At 44.5% G+C, this 20,404-nt stretch overlaps 2 protein-coding genes across 2 annotated transcripts; both read left to right on the top strand.

Moving 5' to 3' along the window:
• The first annotated feature begins 6,485 nt into the window (after positions 1 to 6,485).
• Positions 6,486 to 11,362, top strand: LOC117853814 (nuclear transcription factor Y subunit C-4). Its single transcript, XM_034736100.2, has 2 exons — positions 6,486 to 6,739; positions 10,294 to 11,362. Exon 2 carries the CDS (start codon positions 10,335 to 10,337, stop codon positions 11,103 to 11,105), a length of 771 nt encoding a protein of 256 aa, XP_034591991.1. The 5' UTR covers positions 6,486 to 6,739; positions 10,294 to 10,334; the 3' UTR covers positions 11,106 to 11,362.
• A 1,407-nt stretch (positions 11,363 to 12,769) lies between these two features.
• On the top strand, positions 12,770 to 14,442 carry LOC117853337 (MADS-box transcription factor 30). The gene is made up of 5 exons (XM_072292963.1): positions 12,770 to 12,980; positions 13,504 to 13,582; positions 13,626 to 13,823; positions 13,933 to 13,974; positions 14,066 to 14,442. The coding sequence occupies exons 1-5, from the start codon at positions 12,793 to 12,795 to the stop codon at positions 14,309 to 14,311; spliced, it is 753 nt and encodes a 250-aa protein (XP_072149064.1). The 5' UTR covers positions 12,770 to 12,792; the 3' UTR covers positions 14,312 to 14,442.
• Positions 14,443 to 20,404: the final 5,962 nt, after the last annotated feature.

The raw sequence follows: 20,404 nt of genomic DNA, 5'->3' as shown, positions 1-20,404 counted from the left end.
TGTGAAGTGTGGTCGTTACCATAAAAGGCCCACTGCTTAATGGGCCGCCACCAGGACTAACCACACATTAGGCCTAGCTGATACTACCCATTTTCTCTGAACGGAATTTCTATGATTCTATCTGTCTCCTGTGTGATATTTAAAAGGCCTTGTACTTGACACGAACAGAGAGTAAGTATGTGTTTGGATGGGAACTAATGTAGGACGGGACAGTGCCATTCCAGTTTTGTGGGATGAGACGGTCCCGTTTAGTGTTTGGTTGAAATAGGATGGGACGGTCCCGTCTTGTGTTTGGTTGGAGAGGTCGAGGTGTGTAATATGGATGGAATTTTTGACACCGTTAGCTACAGTATTTTTGACCCCACATGTCATTCTCTACACATTTATTTTATTTTTTTCCCTCTTCTTCTCCGCCTGGCCTCCTCTGCTACCCTGCTGCCCCTGCACCACCCCGCCACCCCCCTGCTCCACGCCACCACCCTACTCCACCCCGCCCCCTACTCCACGCCGCCACCCCTGCTACCCTACCGTCCCCCTACTCCACCCCGCTACCCCCCCTGCTCCACGGCGCTGCCATCCCTGCCCTCGGGCCGCGCAGCGTCGCCCCCACAAAAAGACCCTCGGGCTCCGACGGCCGCCCCCAACCTCCCCTTCCCTCCCCACCCTCCCCTCGGCTCCGGTGGCGGCCTTGCCGCCGCGCCGCCTCCGCCCTCCCCTCGGGCTCCGCCGCACAACGCCGCCCCCAACCGCCCCTCCGTGACGAAGTGTGACGGGGACGAAGTGTGATGTTCCCGTCCGCTCGTTTTGGTGGGATGGGATCATCCCAGATCTGGAGGGTATATTCCCTCGTAGGGATGTCCTCGTCCCGCCTGTCTTCCAACCAAACACGGGACGAAGTGGGATCGTCCCATCCCGTCCCACTTTGTCCTTGCAACCAAACGCACCCTAAGAGGATGTAAACACAAATTTTGTTTTTTTAAATGAAATCTACAAGCATTTTTCCCTTAAATGATAGTGGATAAGGAACGTGGCTCCCCTCATTTTCATGTACTTATATGTTTATTATGTTTTTTCCCTCGAACCCTTTGGATACAGTTCTCCAAAAAAAAGAAAGAGGAAAAACCATGGATGCACTGTGCCACTGTCATGGTTACTGACGCACGCTAGCTTACAGTTGAACACAGTTGCCTGGTGGTATGGCATTGGCATATGTATTCACATGAACGTATTCACACCACACCAGTACACGACCAGGAGGCACAAGGAAAGCTACGTGTGTGCGGCCTGTATCTCTCTGTCCGCCCTTTTCCTTCAACCCTCTGGTTGCGGTGCAGGAAAAAAAAATATGTTGCAATTGAGTTATTTCACATAAATCCCTACGCGGCTCCTGTAACAGGGTTGGAGTACTGGTAGACAGCTTTTGACTTCTCACCCAACCATTGTTCACCGAAAAGTCGCCACCTTTTTTTTACTGAAACCCATAAATGGCAGCAGGGACGTACATGAGGCCAGACGATGCATCACCAACCGTTCGGTCAGTCAGTGCCAGCAAAAGCAGGCCATGCACACGCAGTCTGTTTCGCCATGTTACGGGGCCTGCGTCATCGCGGGCTCGATGTGCTCGATTACTCGGAGGAGCATTTGGAGCTCGTCCGTCCTTATCCTCCCAACACCCAGCCCGTGCCGCCGTCAGCGTTAGGTACGTAACGTCCGATGCGGATTCCATTTCTAGTGGCACTATACTGTCAAAATGCTATCCTCAGCCCGGTAAAAAATTCAGCAAGATCTACCGCGCAGGAATCACCAAGAAATCCAGCAGAAAGAAAGAGCCACGAGAGGAGGGGAGGATCTAGCAGTCAACGCGTGCGCGGCGAGACCAGACCGGAACACACGGAGACACACGCAGCTGTCAGGCTGTCGCTGGCGCTGACACTAGTTTAACCATCAAAACCCCTGTCCTTTCCGTAGGCGACAATAATTGGAGCTTTCGATGCCGCCACCACCAGCAGCAGAGTACGATGCTTAACCCCAGCCGTGCGGTACCCTCTCCCAACTAACCCACCTCATCCCTCATCATCGTCACGAACCGCCCGTTTCCTTCCATGCCGCTTGCCGCCGCCGACACGTGGGCCAGAAGGCCACCTGGGCGGATGGGCCCCGGGCCCAGGCCGAGCCGAGAGCGGCGGCGGAAGAATGAGAGAGGGGACCGCGGCGCGTACCGGGCGGGAGTGGTAGCGGGTCTAGCTGGACCCGGGAAGGGGGCTCGGCACCCGGCAGCGAGCGCCCGGTGGTGCTGCCATAGGCTGCGAGCTGAGAATGTAGGGCCTGATTGCCCAACTAAAATCGTGGCATGTCTAGAACTACCAATTGGTTCATTACCAAAAATTAACATGCCAATATTTATAGCCAAAATTAAGGCAAGTCACTAAAAAGTGAAAAGTATTGGTACCAAACCAAATGGATACCAAAATTTATTACCCTAACTTTGGCACGCCCTAATTTTGGCAAGTCTTGAATTTGGCATGCCCTAATTTTGGCTTGGTAAGAATTGGAACCCAACCAATCAAGCTCTTAGTGCCAATTTTTGCCAAGCCAAGGTCATAGCATGCCAAAATCAATACTTGCCAAAAATCCAGGCATGCCAAAGTTAGGGCACAAAATTTAGGTATTCACTTGGTTTGGTGCCAAAGTATGGCAACCAATACCTTTTTCTATCATGAGCTTTAAGAAGTTTCTAGAAACCTGCCATAATTTTGGCTATAAACATTGGCATGCCAATTTTTCTTGTTGTGAAGCAATTAATAGTCAATTTTTAGACATGCTGAGTAAAAATTGGTAGCGAACCAGGGTGTGGTCATGCATTGCAGAAGGTGACATATCAGCTGTTGTCACCTTCTGTTGCTAGCCTACAACCTGATTGGTGGGCTGCATGGGTGAAATAATCAAGTGGAGTAACAGCTCACTAGAGTTGGTGATGTCATCCACATGCAAGAGGGTTCGAAACTAAAAAAGTCATAACTCTTGAACCGGACCTTCAAATCAAATTTCGATTGTACCATTAAATTTTTTATAACAAGATCTTCAAAACAAGGCCCCACTTGACTATGTTTGGAGAATATTTTTAAAAAAATATTTTTTAGATACGGATTTATTAGTTATGATACTGCGAACAAATGCTTGAACACCACGAACAAATAACTATTTTTTGCGAACAAAAAAATTAAACATATTCTTTGAGTTCATATATTTTGTTCGATGTGTACGATTGTTTTATTCCATGGGTTTGTATAATTTGTTCCACGTGTATATGCCTTACAGAATATGCAACCTTGAATAAAAAATGTGAATAAAAAAGTTCATCTAAATATAGTCACGTGGGATCTTGTTGTAAAGCTTTTATTATCAGAAATCCAATGGTGCAATCGGAATTTAATTTTGATGCTCGGTGTAAGATTTTTAGTTTTTTAAGTTTCAAACAGGTTGCATGCATGCAAGAGTTCGTGGAGAGAGTATGCATGCATGCAGAAAAGATAAAAATGATGACTCGACCCACATGCATGAAAATCCAAAAGCTAAAAAAAAGTCATAACTTCTAAACCGAACATCCAAATTAAATTTTAGTTGTACCATTATGTTTATTACGATGAAATCTTCAAAACAAGACTCCATTTGGTAATATTTTTTTAAAAATATTTTTTTACATATGGTTAATTAGTTCTGACTACTGCGAACAAATACGTGAACACCACGAACAAATTATTATTTTTTACAAACAAAAAATGGTACAATGCGAACAGAAAGATTGAACATCACGACCATTTGATTGTATAGGACAAAAGGAGAAACTGAATATCGTTGTGGTGCTAGAAATCGGTCAACCGAATTACCAGCGTCCGACACACGACCCGGGAGAATCTGCTTAACTCCTGTTCGGGTGATTGCCCTGGTGCGGTTCGCGCGGCGTGCCAGCCAATCTGACCTGTTGATTGGCAAGGAAGAATACGTGTCAGATCCAGAAGTCGCGATCGGCTATATTTCCGATCTCGAGAGAGCTTATCAGCGAATCGGCCGATCTGCCGAAATGAAGAAATCGGCTATAAGGCAGCCGATCACTGTAGCCTTGTGGACAGAAAACTATCGGAATAATCGACACAAAGCTAAGATAACAACACTAGGAACAGATCTACTCGGCAATAGATGAATTTAAAAGCAGAACGTGAAAGAAGCCGAAACTACCGATTCCTAGCTGGATAACTGGTGATAAAACTAGAAAGACAGGTAAAACCTATGAATCTAGCAGATATCGATAACTAGTGAATAAATCTAAACGAAACAATAGCGATACGCCCGAAGTTAAAGCTTAGATATTACTCGATAAGCGGAACTTACAGAATCGGCCGGAGATCAAACTGATGCAGCCCTGCCAACCCGCACGAACTCGTGAAAAAGAGAAAAGTAATGACGAAGTCGCCTGCTTGAAAGTAAGTACGAGGAAAAAGTAGTTGGTTGTATTGATTTGTTGATGATTACAGATTTACAAAGGTAGCTATTTATAGCCCCGTACAGATGACTTCTTAACCGACTAGAACTCTATCCCTAATTCAAACAGAAAACGAATATTTACAAGCACAATTCGTGCTAGGTTGGTTACTCTACGCTTCATGGGCTGATCTCCACCTCATCCTTTTATTCCTTTCCAAGCCCATACAGGCCCAATTAACCCATCCTCCTAATCGGCCGATTCCTTATCGGCAAAAGGCAACTGATTAGGACTCCGGCACGTTCGACCCGAAGTGAGACAAAAATCATCGGCCGATCTCGCACTGTAGCACCATTCGACCGATTCCCAACTGTGCTTCTCCGATTCCCTCTCTTCTTGGCGCCGATTTTACTAGTGACGAAATCTGGCGTCAACAATCATGAATAAATAAATCCACATCATCAAATAACTTAATCTAGAAAACCAAATATTGTAAGACAAAATAGTAGAATATGAGCATCAAGTTGGAAATTTTATTTTCCAGATACATATATCTAGAATAAATTATATGAACTCAAGGAAAAAATTATACTCATAAAACAAATTAAATGAACTCACAGAATAAAAAATAAATACATCTGGGACAAATTATATGAACTCACATAACAAATAAGTGGTATATATTGAACAAATTATATGAACTAACAGAACAAAAGATCTATATACCTTGAACAAATTGTAGAAACTCATAGAACAAGTATTTATACACATTAAATAAATTATATAAACACACTGAATAAAATTTTGTACACTTAAAAACAAATGCATTATGGACATATTACAATACTGTAATCCACGAATCTACATGGTTGACTAGTTCAGTCTATAAAGTGAACAAGCAATTTAACACACCAATCTACATGGTTGACCAGTTCATATCGTGATAGGCAAATAAAATATTTATACATGACCAACCAGTTGTTATGGAAAGAATAAAAAAAGAAAAGTTAGTATTCAATAATTGAACGAGTCTATATCCTTGACCAATTCAATTTATAAAAGGCGAATAAATAAGTCAGCTATGTGAAGGAATGAGCCTATAAAGTGAATACATAATTTTACACTACGAACTAATATGTTTGTATGAAACAACAAAATATACTAAGCAATCAAAATAATCCAGTAAATTTCTTTAAAATATAATTTTGAAAGTACCGCTAAAGAAATTATGTCCTAAAAAAATATACACATGGTCATAAAAATACGAAAGAGAAGGAGTACAAATAAATAAAGGAATGTAGAAAGGAAAATAAAATCAATAAGAAAAAAAGATAAATTACGTACAAGAAGGAATATGTAGAAGAGAATCTAAATTAAAATAGAAAAACAAAACATGAATTAAACTAATAAAAATTAAAACGAAACAAGAGAGAGAAAGAAAAAGGAATGAGAAAAAGAAACTGAATATGGTGTGAAATTAACCTACATGCGGTAGCAATCGAAAATAAAGGAAAAAGCACAAGAAAAAAAGATGAGAAGAAAAAAAGAAGGGTAAGATAGAGAAAATAAATAGTATTACCAAAAATACAATGAAAGATAAGAATAAAAGAAAAGGAGGAAGAGAAAGGAAAAATAGAAAAGAAAATAGCAAAAACGTGAAAAGGAAAAGAAAAACAAAAGATAAAAAAAGAAGAAAAGAAATATATTGGAAAATAAATAAAAAAAGACATAAAGAAAGATAAAAAAGAAAAATGCATGTGCATGTGAGTTAGCGCGTGCATGCGCAGAGCAGCATGCGAGGCGAGCGACAGTGACGGAATAGTACTAAAGTGCATGTGTTATGGTGGTGCTGCACTGAGTGCTGTTGCTTGCATGTACACCGTAGAAAATAGTATAAGCAAATTCCATCACACGCCAATCATAAATTTTATTGGACCGACAGTACTAGTGCATTCAAAGGCCTTCGGGCGATAAAATGATTCCCCTCGCATATGCGATGAATAGTCGCTGCGAGCGAAACCAAGCTTAGTCGCTGCGAGCGAACCAAGCAGGCTCTTAAGAACCGAGGAGACAGGCAGAGAGAGAGTAGAGTAGAGAGAGAGGGAAGGCTGGGAGGCGGCGTCCTCTCCTCTCCCCATTCTCCAATCCGTGCCCTAGCCCAGCCATCCCAATCCAGCGCCGCAACCGCAAGCGGGGGCCCGTCGCTCTCGCCTGCCCGGCCGTGGAGGAGCTTCCGACGCGTGCTGCTCCGACTTCCAAGTAAGTGTCCAAATTTCTCTTCCTGATTTCTATGATCCGGGTTTTCTTGGTCATGTTTGGGGATTTTCGTGGCGCGTTTGAGTTCTCGGTGTGGAATTGGGGATTCGGGGACCGTGATCGCTGTGAAGCTTTGCCCGCTGCAAAATTGGGCTGACGAAACAACGCACCAGAGTTTCGCTCTTGCTGTGCTGCGGTAGATTTCAGCTCTGCGAAGCTGCTAGGAATTTCTTCTTGCCCTGCTCGATCTGGTTTCCAAAGCTCTTTGGTTGGTGCGAGTAGCTCTAGCATATTTTTTTTGTTGTTGCGGTTGCTGTACTGGTGCGTATATTACTTTCCACATTTGCAACCAAAAAGCACGTTTTATTTAGTCTGGAGATGGATTGACTACTAAAAATAGTGTTCTTCTGAAAACTGTGCGTCTTCAGTCCGTGGTCAAAATAGGTTGCGGGAATCATCTTGTTTAAATCCTTATCATCAGGAATTTCGACCTCTCCGTAGTTGAATCGCTTGTCTTCCATGCTACTGCCTTGGATAATCTGTTTTATCTTCCGGTACCTACCTCAAACTACAATTTGCCTATCTTTTGGCTTACAAACGGGCAGAGACACAAAAGGTTCACGGCCGTACATACAAAGAGCACAACGAAAAGAAAACTGTGTTGTCAGATTCTCTTCTAAAGAAGTGTTTCTCCTTTGGTTTCGAAAAAATGTCAGAAAATTAATAGCACCATTCTAGATCTGTTTTTTCTTTCACTTGTCAAACTTTGCCAACAGCTAAGTTTGCATGAACGTACGGTACCATTTCTGGGAAATAGTGTCGATCTTCTTTTAGGTAAAAGCATGTACTTGATGTGCCCAGTTTTGTGCTTATCTGTGTGGTTCTGATGATATCGTTCAGCTGTTCTGTCTAGAGCAATTCCATTCATATGTCCTGTCATTTGCATAAATCAATCATAGAAAAGTTTCGATGTACAGAAAGGTTTCATGGTCTCCTCGTGAGCCTTATATTCTTAAAGCTTCTATGGTCCTAGGCTGCCTGGAATATTGGTCCTGGGCACGGTATCTAGATATGGCTACAGTTCTAGCCAAAAACAATTTGTAGAACCATGATCACAATTTACATGCGACCTACCTGTTGATTGCAATTAACTTCTTGACACATTATGTTATATTATAAAGTTTCACATTTGTTCGTAGATAATTATTATTCGATTGAATGTATGGTCCTTCATTTATACTATATTTATTTTAGTATATTTTGAGTCATACTATTTATAATATGTATACAATATGATGTAGCCATTATGTGTTTATTGTTATATGGCTAATCTATGCATTCGCAATAATTATGCATCAATGGCTAAATCAACTTTAACAAGCTGCATTGAAGTATGTAACATATTGGATCATCGATCTGAGCATTGCTGATTCTATTCAAGATCTGGAATGTGTCAGCCTAGATATATACAGTGCAACTAAATGAGCATTGAAGATAATTTAAATCTATATAATTGAATTAACTCGAATGACCTATATGGAAGTAGCATGTAAAAACAGTTTATAGGAGCTACATAGATCTGTATTGGTACAACTATGAACTATCCCCTGATCCTGTAGATCCTCAGTCCAACCTCACAATTTCTTGCTGCCTTTGTTTCACTTAAAGGTGGCTAGGGCTAGGCCAAAGAGGACAATTGCCAATGGAATTACGACTACCAATAGCCCAATCTGGGACTTGGGAGGCTTTCCATTGTTAGCTACATCCTATACCCAGTACCCACATGACGCCTGAACTGACATAATTTTGGTTACTATAATTTATACCTAAGCTTACATTGGACCAATTGTTTCAAGCTCACACAACCCGACAAATGTGGTTGGTTCATAGAAACTTGGAGTCGGGATTCTTTCTTTCGTCATGACAAAATGCCAAAGGGATGACGACCTTGAAAGTTTGAAACCACGAATCATGCGTCGTTTTGCAACAAAAGAGTAGTAGGCCCCATTTAATATTTCCTTGGCGTTACATAAAAACGTCATCATTTCAGAATCTCTAAAAAGTGCAAAAAGAGAAGGTGATTGCATGACTTCCATTGCTTGTTGTATTAGAAGCATGTCATGCTTAGCCAACAGCTGTGTCCTTTTCTTTGTAACGGTATATATGCGCTTTCATTACATGACAATTGTGCAAATTGAAAATATAAGTTCTCCAATGCTGCAAGGAATTGATTTTTGCATTGGTGAACACAAGGTTATTAGCCATCTATTTGGTCTAGTACAAACTATTGAAGATCTGATTTTTTTTGTTATGCGATTCATAATTTTCTTTGATTTGGATACAAATCTCAGCAGGCGTTTTGTTGTCACCCCCTTTCTAAGAAAGAGAGCATACTTGTGCTGGTCTGGCCACTAGGGTTGAACTGGTTTGTGGATTGCATCCCATCTTCCAGTGTTCCAATCTGTTTTTTTTAAAAAAAAAAGCTGCCAAAGGAAGGTTTATCAGGATTGTAATCTTAGACAGGTCTGTTTTTTACTTGACAGTGATCTGACCATAGGAACAAGATCGCGATCCGAATATCTGAATCACAATCAAATTTAGATTGCACAAGCAACATGGATAACAGGATTTGCTAGACAGTTAGGGTCTTGACAAACTTGTGCTAAAGACTCCATGTTTGGTTATATCCGTCCACAATTATAATTTATCATATTTTCTATATGACTATACACGAGTCAGATATTTCTACCAATTTTTTTCAGATCCATATTTTTTTTTTCTAATATTACCTTGTTCGTATACTATCATGCTTTGATATAGTAGGAATATGGTTTGCCGCTATCCGACTGTATTTTTTCATCCCTCGCCATTCATGGTCTCTATTTGTTGGAGATATTTAAATGAGGGCTTGTTTGGATGGAAAATCACAAACAGTTGGGTAGGGTTGTGGACACATTTTCACTATTCAAAAGTTATGCATGCGCATTTTTGTTTGATATATATAATCAGTAAGTTGCTCACATTAGGTTATTGCATAAAGATGAAAGATGAAAAATAGTAAAAGGTGTTGTTCTTCAATGACAATGAAGTTTGCTGAGCTGTCTTCTATTGTTTTCTGAGATCTGACAAAACATTGAGGTTCTTGGTTACCCTCAGATTCATGAACTGCAAGTTCTTGTTTTTAACACCCTAATACATACTTCCATGTTCATGCATATTTTTAATACTGTTTAATTTATGCTATATTGCTTGATTGGAAGACTTTCACTTGCATAATTATTTATGTTAGCATTGTTACTTATGTTTGTATATGAACCAAGGAAATTTATTCAAGGTTAAAAATAAATTTAAATAGAATCGTAGGAGGTTGGGTTCATGTATCCAAAGAATCAGGTTCGTGCAATGAAACAACCTTTCTTTTTTTTTTCTGTTAAACAATCCTATTTTACTTATATCAACAGTACAGAAATTTGTCCTAAAAAACATATAAGTTTAGGATTGCTTCAAACTTCCCTAGTTAAATTGAAGTTATGAATCCATTTGATTCTCTTTTGCAGTGCTGGAAAGATCATAGGATTTTGGACAAGCAAGAGCTGACATGGAACCATCATCTCAGCCTCAGCCTGCAATGGGTGTTGCTGCTGGTGGATCACAAGAGTACCCTGCCCCAGCCTATCCGCCTGCAGCAACCATAGCCGCTCCTTCTGCAGTCCCGCCTGCTGGTTTACAACCAGGGCAACCATTCCCAGCCAACCCTGCTCAAATGAGTGCACAACACCAGATTGTCTACCAGCAAGCCCAGCAATTCCACCAACAGCTCCAGCAGCAGCAGCAGCGTCAACTCCAGCAGTTCTGGGCTGAGCGCCTGGCTGATATTGAACAGACTACTGACTTCAAGAACCACACCTTGCCACTTGCGAGGATAAAGAAGATCATGAAGGCCGACGAGGATGTCCGCATGATCTCTGCAGAAGCTCCAGTGGTCTTCGCGAAAGCATGCGAGATATTCATACTGGAGTTGACACTGAGGTCATGGATGCACACTGAGGAGAACAAGCGCCGGACCTTGCAGAAGAATGACATTGCAGCAGCCATCACCAGGACTGACATTTACGACTTCTTGGTTGACATTGTGCCCAGGGATGAGATGAAGGAGGAGGGAGTTGGGCTTCCTAGGGCTGGGCTTCCACCCATGGGAGCCCCAGCTGATGCATATCCATACTACTACATGCCACAGCAGCAGGTGCCAGGTGCAGGAATGGTGTATGGTGCCCAGCAGGGTCACCCGGTGACCTATTTGTGGCAGGAGCCCCAGGAACAGCAGGAGCAGCCCCCTGAAGATCAGCAACCTCTTCATGGAAGTGGCTGAGAATGTTGCCCTGAAGCTATCACCTGATTCAGGTTTAGGTCGTGGTTTCGTTTATTAACTAATGTCGTCGCTTATCAAATTGAAACTGGTGATTCTAAGTAGCATTCGGCATCATGGTAGTCTCGTTGCTGCTGTGTTGTCAGTAGAAAGGATTATGATTAGAGACTAGTGGGTTAAAGTTACCATACCGTTTCCTTCAATTCCAAAAGTTTGCCTCCATGGGGCCTTTGATATGAAATGCTGGGTGTTAATGCTTCTGTGCTTTGGTTATGTCGTTCATGCTGATCCTTTTGCCTTTTGTTTTCCCGTTGCTTGAAAGGCCCTCTCGATTTAAGGAAAGTTCTTTTTCAGATTTGTGCCTAGCTAAGTTCTGAGACAAAGTAGATGCGACCTCTGCTTATTTAGTCCAAACCAATTCAGTCATTACCACCGATTTTCCTCGAGAAGTCGGGTGCTCCTTGGTCACATTTGAGCATCTCAGTGCCGTTAACAGCATGCCTGAATGCAACCGGTAACTACTCTGATGCCCTGCTGTGTCACATCGTCGCCCAAATTTGACTGCAGGGGTAGGCGATTCTTCCCGTTAACGGTTGTTGCTTGTCGCTGGGGTTTTCTACTCTCATCTCCCGGTCACGAAGGCCGCATGTACACGCACTATCAGTCAACAGTTAAAAACAGTGCGCCAGTCCACACGGTCGAGGGGGCACCACTGAACTGACGACGAGCAAGTAATTTTCCATGGCCTAGTCCTCTAAACTTCGTGATGGTAACCAAGGCCGGATGGCACGGATGGTTCGATGCATTGTGCCGGCGTGCCTCTCCGCATTCGGCATTCCTTCTATGAAAAATGAGAAATAAATACAATAGTGTGAGCATTCGCACATGGGTTGGAAGTCACCAAAATGAGTGGAAGGGTATTATGGTCATTTGCACGTGGGGCGGGTCAAGAGATCACCGAAGTCTCGGTCAAGTTGTCATGGGACGTGTGTGGCCTTTGAAGTTTCTAGGATGGTGGTTGCTGCCGTGGCATCCAAGCACCTCCCTTTCCCTACAAAAGTAAGCTACAACTTTGGTCCTATTACTTATACTTTTGACTAGCGTGTGCTACTTTAATCTCGTAAAGAGGAGGAGTACCTTTTGAAAGAGGCTTGCGATAGTGACACTTTTTATTTTAATTAGCAAAACATTTTATAATTTTACAAGCTAAATGTTTAACAAAACAAATGTGAAGTTACGAATTATTATTTCGAAAATAAATCACGGCATCTCAGGATTGCAAAAGGGTTCGTCATGGATTTTTGATCGGCGACGGCGACGCACATTTCCAATCGAACAGGTCCAGTCTCCAGGTGCGTTCAGTTAACTTCCTGGCATTGCCCTCTTCAGTTCAGCACCTACAAGCACCTCTCTCTGCCTATATAAAGCCCCTATCGCTTCTCTGCTCTCTCCCTCTCTGTTTCGCTTGAAGTCTTAAGCTCCTCTCGGCTCGCTGGACCCTTCTCCTGCAAGGAAGCCCTTGGCCGCCGGCGTCCTTCGTTCTCGAGCTCTCCTTTTGTAAGCTGCCGTGCTCCCGTTCTCTTGCCAATCTCGTCTAGAAAAGCAAAAGGCGAAGGGAATCTGTCTGACTTGGTCCATCGATTGGGGTTTTTGATGGGCAGGGTGATCGGGTTCAGGCCGCTCGCGAGCAATGGGGCGCGGGAAAGTGGAGCTGAAGAGGATCGAGAACCGCGTGAGCCGGCAGGTGACCTTCTCCAAGCGCCGCAAGGGCTTGCTCAAGAAGGCCCACGAGCTCGCCGTGCTCTGCGACGTCGACGTCGGCGTCGTCGTCTTCTCCGAGCGCGGCAAGCTGTTCGAGTACCCCGACCCGCCGGCCAGGTCTGGTCAATTCGCTGTCTTGACCTCCTCCTTTTTTTCTCTTGCACTTGTTCAGCAATTTTGCTGCCATGTCGCTGTGGTTTTGGTAATCGAGTTGGGGTTGATTGGATTGATGCTGGTGATCGAAGAAGTCTCTCTACTATCTGCGAGGGGATGAATTAAAGTCTTGATTTGGTATGCACATAGCAATTCAAAATAAGTTGATTTGTGGTTTTCCAACTTGCTTTGGATGAATTCATGATGTCCTAGTTAGTCTGCATCCAGTGTGGAAATCATTGATTAGTATCAGCTAGAATCAAATTGATCATGGACAAGGTTGAATTCCACCTATGAGTCTATGGCATGATGGGTGAACGCTAGAAGCTAGCAATCTCCTGATCAGTTGCAGGCATCTCGCATAATTCAACTGGCACATATAATTCAGACTTTTCGCAATTTATCATGCACACGCTTGGATGGTTTTGTTCCAACTTCCAATGTACTAACCATGTTTCAATTAAACTTTCAATTCATTTGTTAAAAGCTTGACTGATCTGATTCGCCGGTACGAGGCCGTCAACAACACGCAACTCCTCCAGGAGACACACTGCACCGATCATCAGGTGCGTACCCAATGCACTGCTGCTCCTTGCACCTCTGCTTCAGTATCACTTCAGTCCGATCCTTTCACTGCAGCAGCAAATGATCGCGGAGATCGGCAGGCTGCGGCGGGAGTACCAGCAGCTCGAGGCCAACCTGATGGCGTACACGGGAGAAGACCTGTCGTCTGTTGCTCCAGTGGATGAACTCGACGAGCTCGAGCGGCAGCTCGAGATGGCCCTCAGCAAAGTCCGTGCAAGAAAGGTACTGCAGTTTCCTAGCGATACGAAATTCTGAATAAACTCTGAATCTCTGCTTGCTGTGGGCCTGTGGCTCTGAATTGTTAACCGCGTTCGTCGTTAATCTCTGGCAGGATGAGCTGCTGATGAACCTGAAGGACGAACTGCAGCTCAAGGTAGGCGTGTGAATGTGTGATCCATCGTTTTCTTTAATTGCTGATGAAGTGTTTGTGCGCTTTTCCTCGGCGACGTCGTCGTTAGTCTCAGATCAACGGAAGCGGGCCCCATGATGCAGCTGCCACGGGCGAGGAGGGGATGGAGGAGGAGATGGCGGAGCCGGCGCCGGCACCGTCGCCGTCGTTCGCGTACCTCCTGAACGTGAACGAGAAGTCGGCGGCGAGCACGATGCTGCAGCTGTGGCCGCAGACGGACGGCGACGACGACGACGTTGGCACAGCCGGCGGCGGCGGTTCCAGCAGTCCACCCCCACCACGCGGTCTGCAGCTGTGGTGAACAAAGAAAGCGTGTACGTCAGTCAGAAGTTACCTTTTACTGCCAGTACTGCTCATCTTCCCTTTTGTTTACCCTCTTGTGCTGTGCTGATGAGTTGCACGGTAATTTCTTCTTCGCAGATGGAAGGTGGTTGGCCGGCCGGACGTGTCGAACTGATGGACTGGACATGTTAGATTTACTAATTTGGCTCAAGTAGTAGTAGGTCTAAGAAATTAGAGAAAGGAGTCGGTTAAGTAGCAGTACTAGGTCATCTAATGTTCATGTGGCCGTAGGTTTTGTGATGTCTTGGTGACATCTAATGGCGGTTGAATTGGATCTTAATTCAATGTTGCCTTCGAGCTGTTTATGAAACGAAGGATAAAGACCATAACATAGGCAGGGTAAATTCAAGTTATCATTTTCCTCTACTAATGTTGATCAGAGTTAAACAGTAAATCTATATGGATTCGTCTATAATTCTTAGTTTGATCGCTTTGAGTTTTGGAATTTGGAGTTCAATTGTTATCTTTTTCAGATGGAATTTGAATTGCATTTGTAGGTAATAACTCCAAGATTAATCAAGGAGAGTAAACATGGTAAACGACAATCCATTCTCACCGTGGGACTATTTGTCAATGATGGGCGATGACACACCAACACGCTAAGTTCTAGCCAGCGGCACACGAACTAGACTAGTAGTGGGCTAGTGGCACACGGACACGGCACGTGAACAGGATACTAGTGCGTAGAGGCAGAGACGCGGCGCGCCGCGGCTGCCAATCGAACCAAACCACCCGGCGGGCCGGGCCCCACGCGACGGCCGGCTCGGCCTCTCTAGCTTGCCTCCGGCGCTGCATTCTCTTCGACGAGACTTCCCTTCAACCACGCACGCCTCTCTCCCGGGCGCCGCCATGGCGGTTGCCTCACCTTCTCCCACGCCACAAACCCTAGAGCCCGCGAGGCGGTCGAACCGAATGGCCGCCGCCGGGGCGGCGTCTCCACTCTCCACGGCCGCGGCTCCTCCTCCGCCGCATCTCGCCGACCTCCCCCGCTTCACCGTGAGGCCGTAGCCTCCCCCAACCATGTACGTCTCGCGCTCCTTCCCTTCCTCGAACACTAATGCCGGCGATGTTCGTCTAACCCCTCCCAATTATTGGTGCGGAATTGGTTGTGGTTCGTGCCGTTGCGGCAGCCGCCGCCGCGGTTCCTGCATTAGGGCTTGGTGATGGTGCGTGGGGGTGCTGGAACTCTGAATCGCGAGGCAACGTGGACCACCAGGACCTTGTTGAGCTCCTCCTCCGAGACGGCTGTGCGCGCGCCGTGATCCAAAGGTGAGGATTCTGCGAAATTGAGGGTTTTTCCCCTATTTTGCTAGGAATTTGGGCGCATTTCCTATTGTTGCGATTCTGAGTCCTTATTTTCCATTTACTCTCTATGATTTAGGGTTACATATGGTGACGATGCATCTGGTTTACGTGTGATCCACCTTGGTACTCGGTGGTTTATGGGTGTGGTAACCATTTTGCACATTTGATAATCTGTAATGCTAAGGCTCGTGCAATACATTCAACTATGATACATTGCTGTCGTATTTTTTTAGTGGGCAAATTGTGCGTGCCTGCACATCTATGTTCTTTCATAAAAATGGCAAAAAAGATAAAAGATGAAACGATAAGTTGCTTTATAATTGAAGCAAAAAGTGCTACTTCAAATTGCTTAGTTTAGGAAGACCAATATATTTTGCCATTGTTAGTAAGGCCCATCTATCGAAGTGGGTGAATAATGGAAAATGTAAAGCAAAAGATTGACCATAGGCTAGGAGTTTGATTTTTTAACCGATAGAACCATGTTGGCTCATTTCTGTTGGTTTGACATTCTGCTCTGCTTTCTACTGGTTTGGGTATAGTATCAATGAAGGTATCCCGAATAACAAAATGGAAGGCACAAGTGCAGGATTTCCCCTGTTGATCTTGTGTTTATAACCAAATTAGTTATTCTTGATTTTGATAATCTTACAAACTAATTGAGCTGTAATACATATTGTTTTTCATGTTTGTTATATTTGTTGAGCGTATCAGATTGAAAGAGTGTATCTTCTTTTTATCATATCAGTTAATACTCATTTCCAAAGTTACTTTTTGTAAACTAACATGCTGAACAGATTATGCCAAAGGTTCAGGTTTAACCTTATATTCATGGCAGTATTCTTTTTAAAAAATGCCTGTTAGAATATTCGTTTAAAAAAGCCATACCTGACACATGACGGCTATTATTTCCTAAGTAATACCAACACATACTTTTGGTTAGTCTAATTTATCCTAAGTTCACATTGGCCCACTGATTCAATCTCACAACCCTGCTAATGTGATTGGTTCACAGAAACATGGTGTCAGGATGCTTTCTTTCGTCATGGCAAAATGGCAAATGGATGGTTACCTTGAAAGTTTGAAATCAATGCACTGTTTTGCAGCAAAAGAGGTAGTAGGCCCACCTAATACTTCCTTGGCGTTACATAAAAACTTCATTATTTCAGAATTTGTAAACAGTGCTTAAAGAGTGGGTGATTGCATGGCCTTCACTGCTTGCTGTATTAGTAGCACATCATGCTGAACCAACAGCTGTCTCCTTCCTATTGTAATGGTATATACATGGCACTTGTGCAAATAAAAAAGATAAGTTCTCTGGGGCCGAAAGGAACCACGTTTTGCATTGGTGAGCACAAGGTTATTAGCCTTTTTTTTTGTTATGTGTCAATGCAATATTTATTTCAAATTTATGTTAGTATATTCTTTTGGGCTAGTACAAACTATTTAAGACATGATTTTTGTTTACGTCTTTCATGATTTGCTTTGATTTGGATACACAAATCTCGGCATGCATTTTGTTGTCATTCCTTTTTCTAAGAAAGAGGGCATACTTGTGATTGTGCTTGTCTTGCCACTAGGGTTGAATTGGTTGTGGATTGCATCCCATCTTCCAGTGTTCCAATCTGAGACTTTTTTTAAAAAAATTGCCAAAGGAAGGTTTATCAGGATTGTGATCTTAGATAGGTCTGTTTTCCAGTTGACAGTGATCTGTCCATAGGAACAAAAGATCACAATCCTAACATATGAATCGCAATCAAATTTAGACTGCACCAGCAACACAGATCAAACATGGGACAAGACCAAAAATGGCTTATTTATACCAAGCATTCCTCTTATGGGATATAGATCCAATCTCCTGGTCCCACTAGACCATTAGGGTCTTGACAAACTTGTGCTAAAGACTGGTTTGATTGTATCCATGCACAAGATTTATTTGTCATACTTCCTATGTGAATATCTGCGAGTCACATATTTCTACCATTTTTTATCACATCTGTAATCTTTTTAATATGTTCCTTGTGCATATATGATCATGCTTAGATATAGTAGGAATATGGTTTGTGATTATCTTACTCCATTTTGTTGTCCCTCTACATGTGTGGTCTCTAGCTATCCGCTGGAGATTTAAACGAGGGCTCATTTGTATGTGGAGTCACGCGCAGCTGGGTAGGGATTAGGATGACTGGAAGTTTTCTAAGTTTTCTAAGTTTGATGACTGGACAGTCTGGGCACCAAGTCATGGTGATGTTCATACTGGAGATATCAAAACCAAAAAAAAAAGAGAAAAAGAGGCAGACACCCGGATCGAAGCGGAAGGATTAGGATGCTGCTCCCAGACGTCTTCCAATTTGAGACAGATGAGATGGGGGTGCAGCCGTGCAGTGACTAGGTTTCCACTTAATTTGCTGAAATGTCTTTCCTTAATGAAATGTTTTTCCTTAATGGAAAACCCCAACGCCGCTGTACGCGCAGGATCCGCCGTCCTAAGCTGTTGTCCGCCGTCCGCCAGAGAAGCTCGGGCTCGAGGACGCTTGCGCAAAGCCTAGGCATGTTGGTGGCGGTGGGCGGCGTGGCGTGGTCAGCGGCACACGCCGTGCCTGCCGCTGCTGGCGGGGCTCTTCGCCGTGGTGCGCGTGTCCATGCGAATCGTGTCGTGGTGGTGCGCCGCGCTGCGCAGGGACGGGCTCACCGCGAATGCCATGGCGCTGCTGAGCCTCAACTGGTTCCTCCTGGGGGTGCTCACCTCGCCGATGCTGCCAGGCATTGCTCACGCCCCGCGGATACTGAAGCAGGCAAAGCGGCACGTACACGTTCTGTTGTTGAGATACTGGTTTCTGTAAGTGCATGTACGCAACAGTGATTCAGGATCCCATTTGCCGAAATCACGCAATCATCGCTTGATTCGCTTGCCTGACACCTCGATTCGCGCCGCCATCGCCCCGCGACTTGCCCCGCCCCGAGAGTTCGCACCGCTCGGTGCTGGCGCGCCCAGACATTGATGGGGCCCTTGAGCTTGACCACTCCTCCGTGCGCTTGCCGACGAACTTGAGGAGGCACGTGTCGCCGCGTCGGTGAGCTCCTTGGGAACGTCACTGCGTTGCTGCTGTGGCTGCGTGATGCGAGGGGCGGTGTGGTGGCGTTGCAGCGGGGTGGGGCACGGCGTGCGGCGATGGGAGCAGGGGGAGGCGGGCCAAGGGCAGCGGGGGTGAGAGGAGGGAGGAACCCTGAGGAGAAGTAGAATAACTGATGTGGATCCCATTAGTCAGGTCATGTGGCATTAAACCACCGCCACATAAGCAAAACCATCTTTGATTAGAGGTAAAAGGTGTACCGTGTACCGGTTTTAGAAATCAGAGGGGTTAAATAAACAGTTTGATAGTTTAGGAGGTTATCCAGACTTTGCTCATACTTCAGGGTAGTAATTTGAACTTTTTTTCCTTGATATGGAATCAATTATCTCTTTAAGTCTTCTCACCCGAGCTTGTTGCGATGCATTGTGTGCTAAAGCTTCTTAGCTCGTCCCGCTGCATCGCTGACAAGGGCCGTCACGTCCGGGAGCGCTAGGCGGCCGCTGCGCTCTACGTCAAGGGCTGTTCAGGCTTCAGCTGCACTCGCCTCGCCGGACCCTTCTCCTTAGCCTGAAAGGAAGCCCTTGGCAGGGGCGCGCGGCGGCGTGCTCTCCTTTGTAAGCTGCCGTGCTCCCGTTCTCTTGGCAATCTCGACTAGAAAAGCAGAAATCTTCCGGAATCTGACCTCCTTCCTTCATCAATTGGGGTTTTTGATGGGGCAGGTGATCGGGTTCAGCCGTTCAGGCCGCTCGCGAGCAATGGGGCATTGAAGAGGATCGAGAACCGCGTGAGCCGGCAGGCCGGTGACCGGCCTTCTCCAAGCGCCACAAGGGCCGCCAATGTTCTGCTATTAAGGACCCGCTCAAGAAGGCACACGATCGAGCTCGCCGTGCTCTGCGACGTCGACGTCGGCGTCGTCATCTTCTCCGAGGGCGGCAAGCTGTTCGAGTACCCGACGCTTCGTCGGAGCCAGAGGAGACAGAAATTAGGGCTTCGCCGGCTTCTTTCCTTCAGTTTATTTTCTCTTTGGAACAGTAAATTACGTCTACAATGAGCACGTCAAACGGAGCTAGAACGGTCGGTGCTCGGGTAAAGGGGCTCTAAGCCTCTAAGAATGCATGATCTACCTGCTGAACTTAAATTTGACAATGTGTAATGCTAAGGCTCGTGCAACACATTGAAATCTGATGCGTTGATATCATGTTTCTTTAGTATTCCCTCCATCCCAAATTGTAGATCGTTTTAACTTTTCTAGTATGCACCTAAATATAGTGTATGTCTAGATGCATACAAACATTTATGAATATAGAAAAGTCAAAACGACCTACAATTTGAAACGGTGGGAGTATTACGTTAACTATGCGTGAATGCACTTCTACGTTCTTTTAAGAAAATGGCAAAAGAAAGAAAAAAAAGATGAAATGATAAGTTGCTCTATACCGAAGCAAAACCTTCACACTTCAAATTGCTTAGTTTAGGAAGACCTATTTATCTTTCCATTGCCCTTTGTTATTAAGGCCGATCTATCTTGCCATTGTTAGGGGTTGTTTGGTTGTTAAACTTTAACACCCGTCACATCGGATGTTTGGATGCTAATTAGGAGTATTAAATATAGGTTAATTACAAAACTAATTGCACGGATGGAGTGTAATTCACGAGACGAATCTATTAAGTCTAAT

The sequence above is a fragment of the Setaria viridis genome, chromosome 4, assembly GCF_005286985.2.
Source record: "Setaria viridis chromosome 4, Setaria_viridis_v4.0, whole genome shotgun sequence".
In the NCBI taxonomy this organism is placed as follows: domain Eukaryota; kingdom Viridiplantae; phylum Streptophyta; class Magnoliopsida; order Poales; family Poaceae; genus Setaria; species Setaria viridis.
The sequence above is the reverse complement of the archived record's forward strand: the minus strand, read 5'-3'. Positions and strand labels throughout refer to the sequence as shown.

Excerpts from the sequence above, each read along its gene's own strand:
- LOC117853814 (XM_034736100.2), top strand. The coding sequence starts at position 10,335 with ATGGAACCATCATCTCAGCCTCAGCCTGCAATGGGTGTTGCTGCTGGT.
- LOC117853337 (XM_072292963.1), top strand. The coding sequence starts at position 12,793 with ATGGGGCGCGGGAAAGTGGAGCTGAAGAGGATCGAGAACCGCGTGAGC. Across the intron at positions 13,583-13,625 it reads CACACTGCACCGATCATCAG|TATCACTTCAGTCCGATCCT; the intron begins GTGCGTACCCAA and ends CCTCTGCTTCAG. Across the intron at positions 13,975-14,065 it reads AGGACGAACTGCAGCTCAAG|ATCAACGGAAGCGGGCCCCA; the intron begins GTAGGCGTGTGA and ends CGTTAGTCTCAG.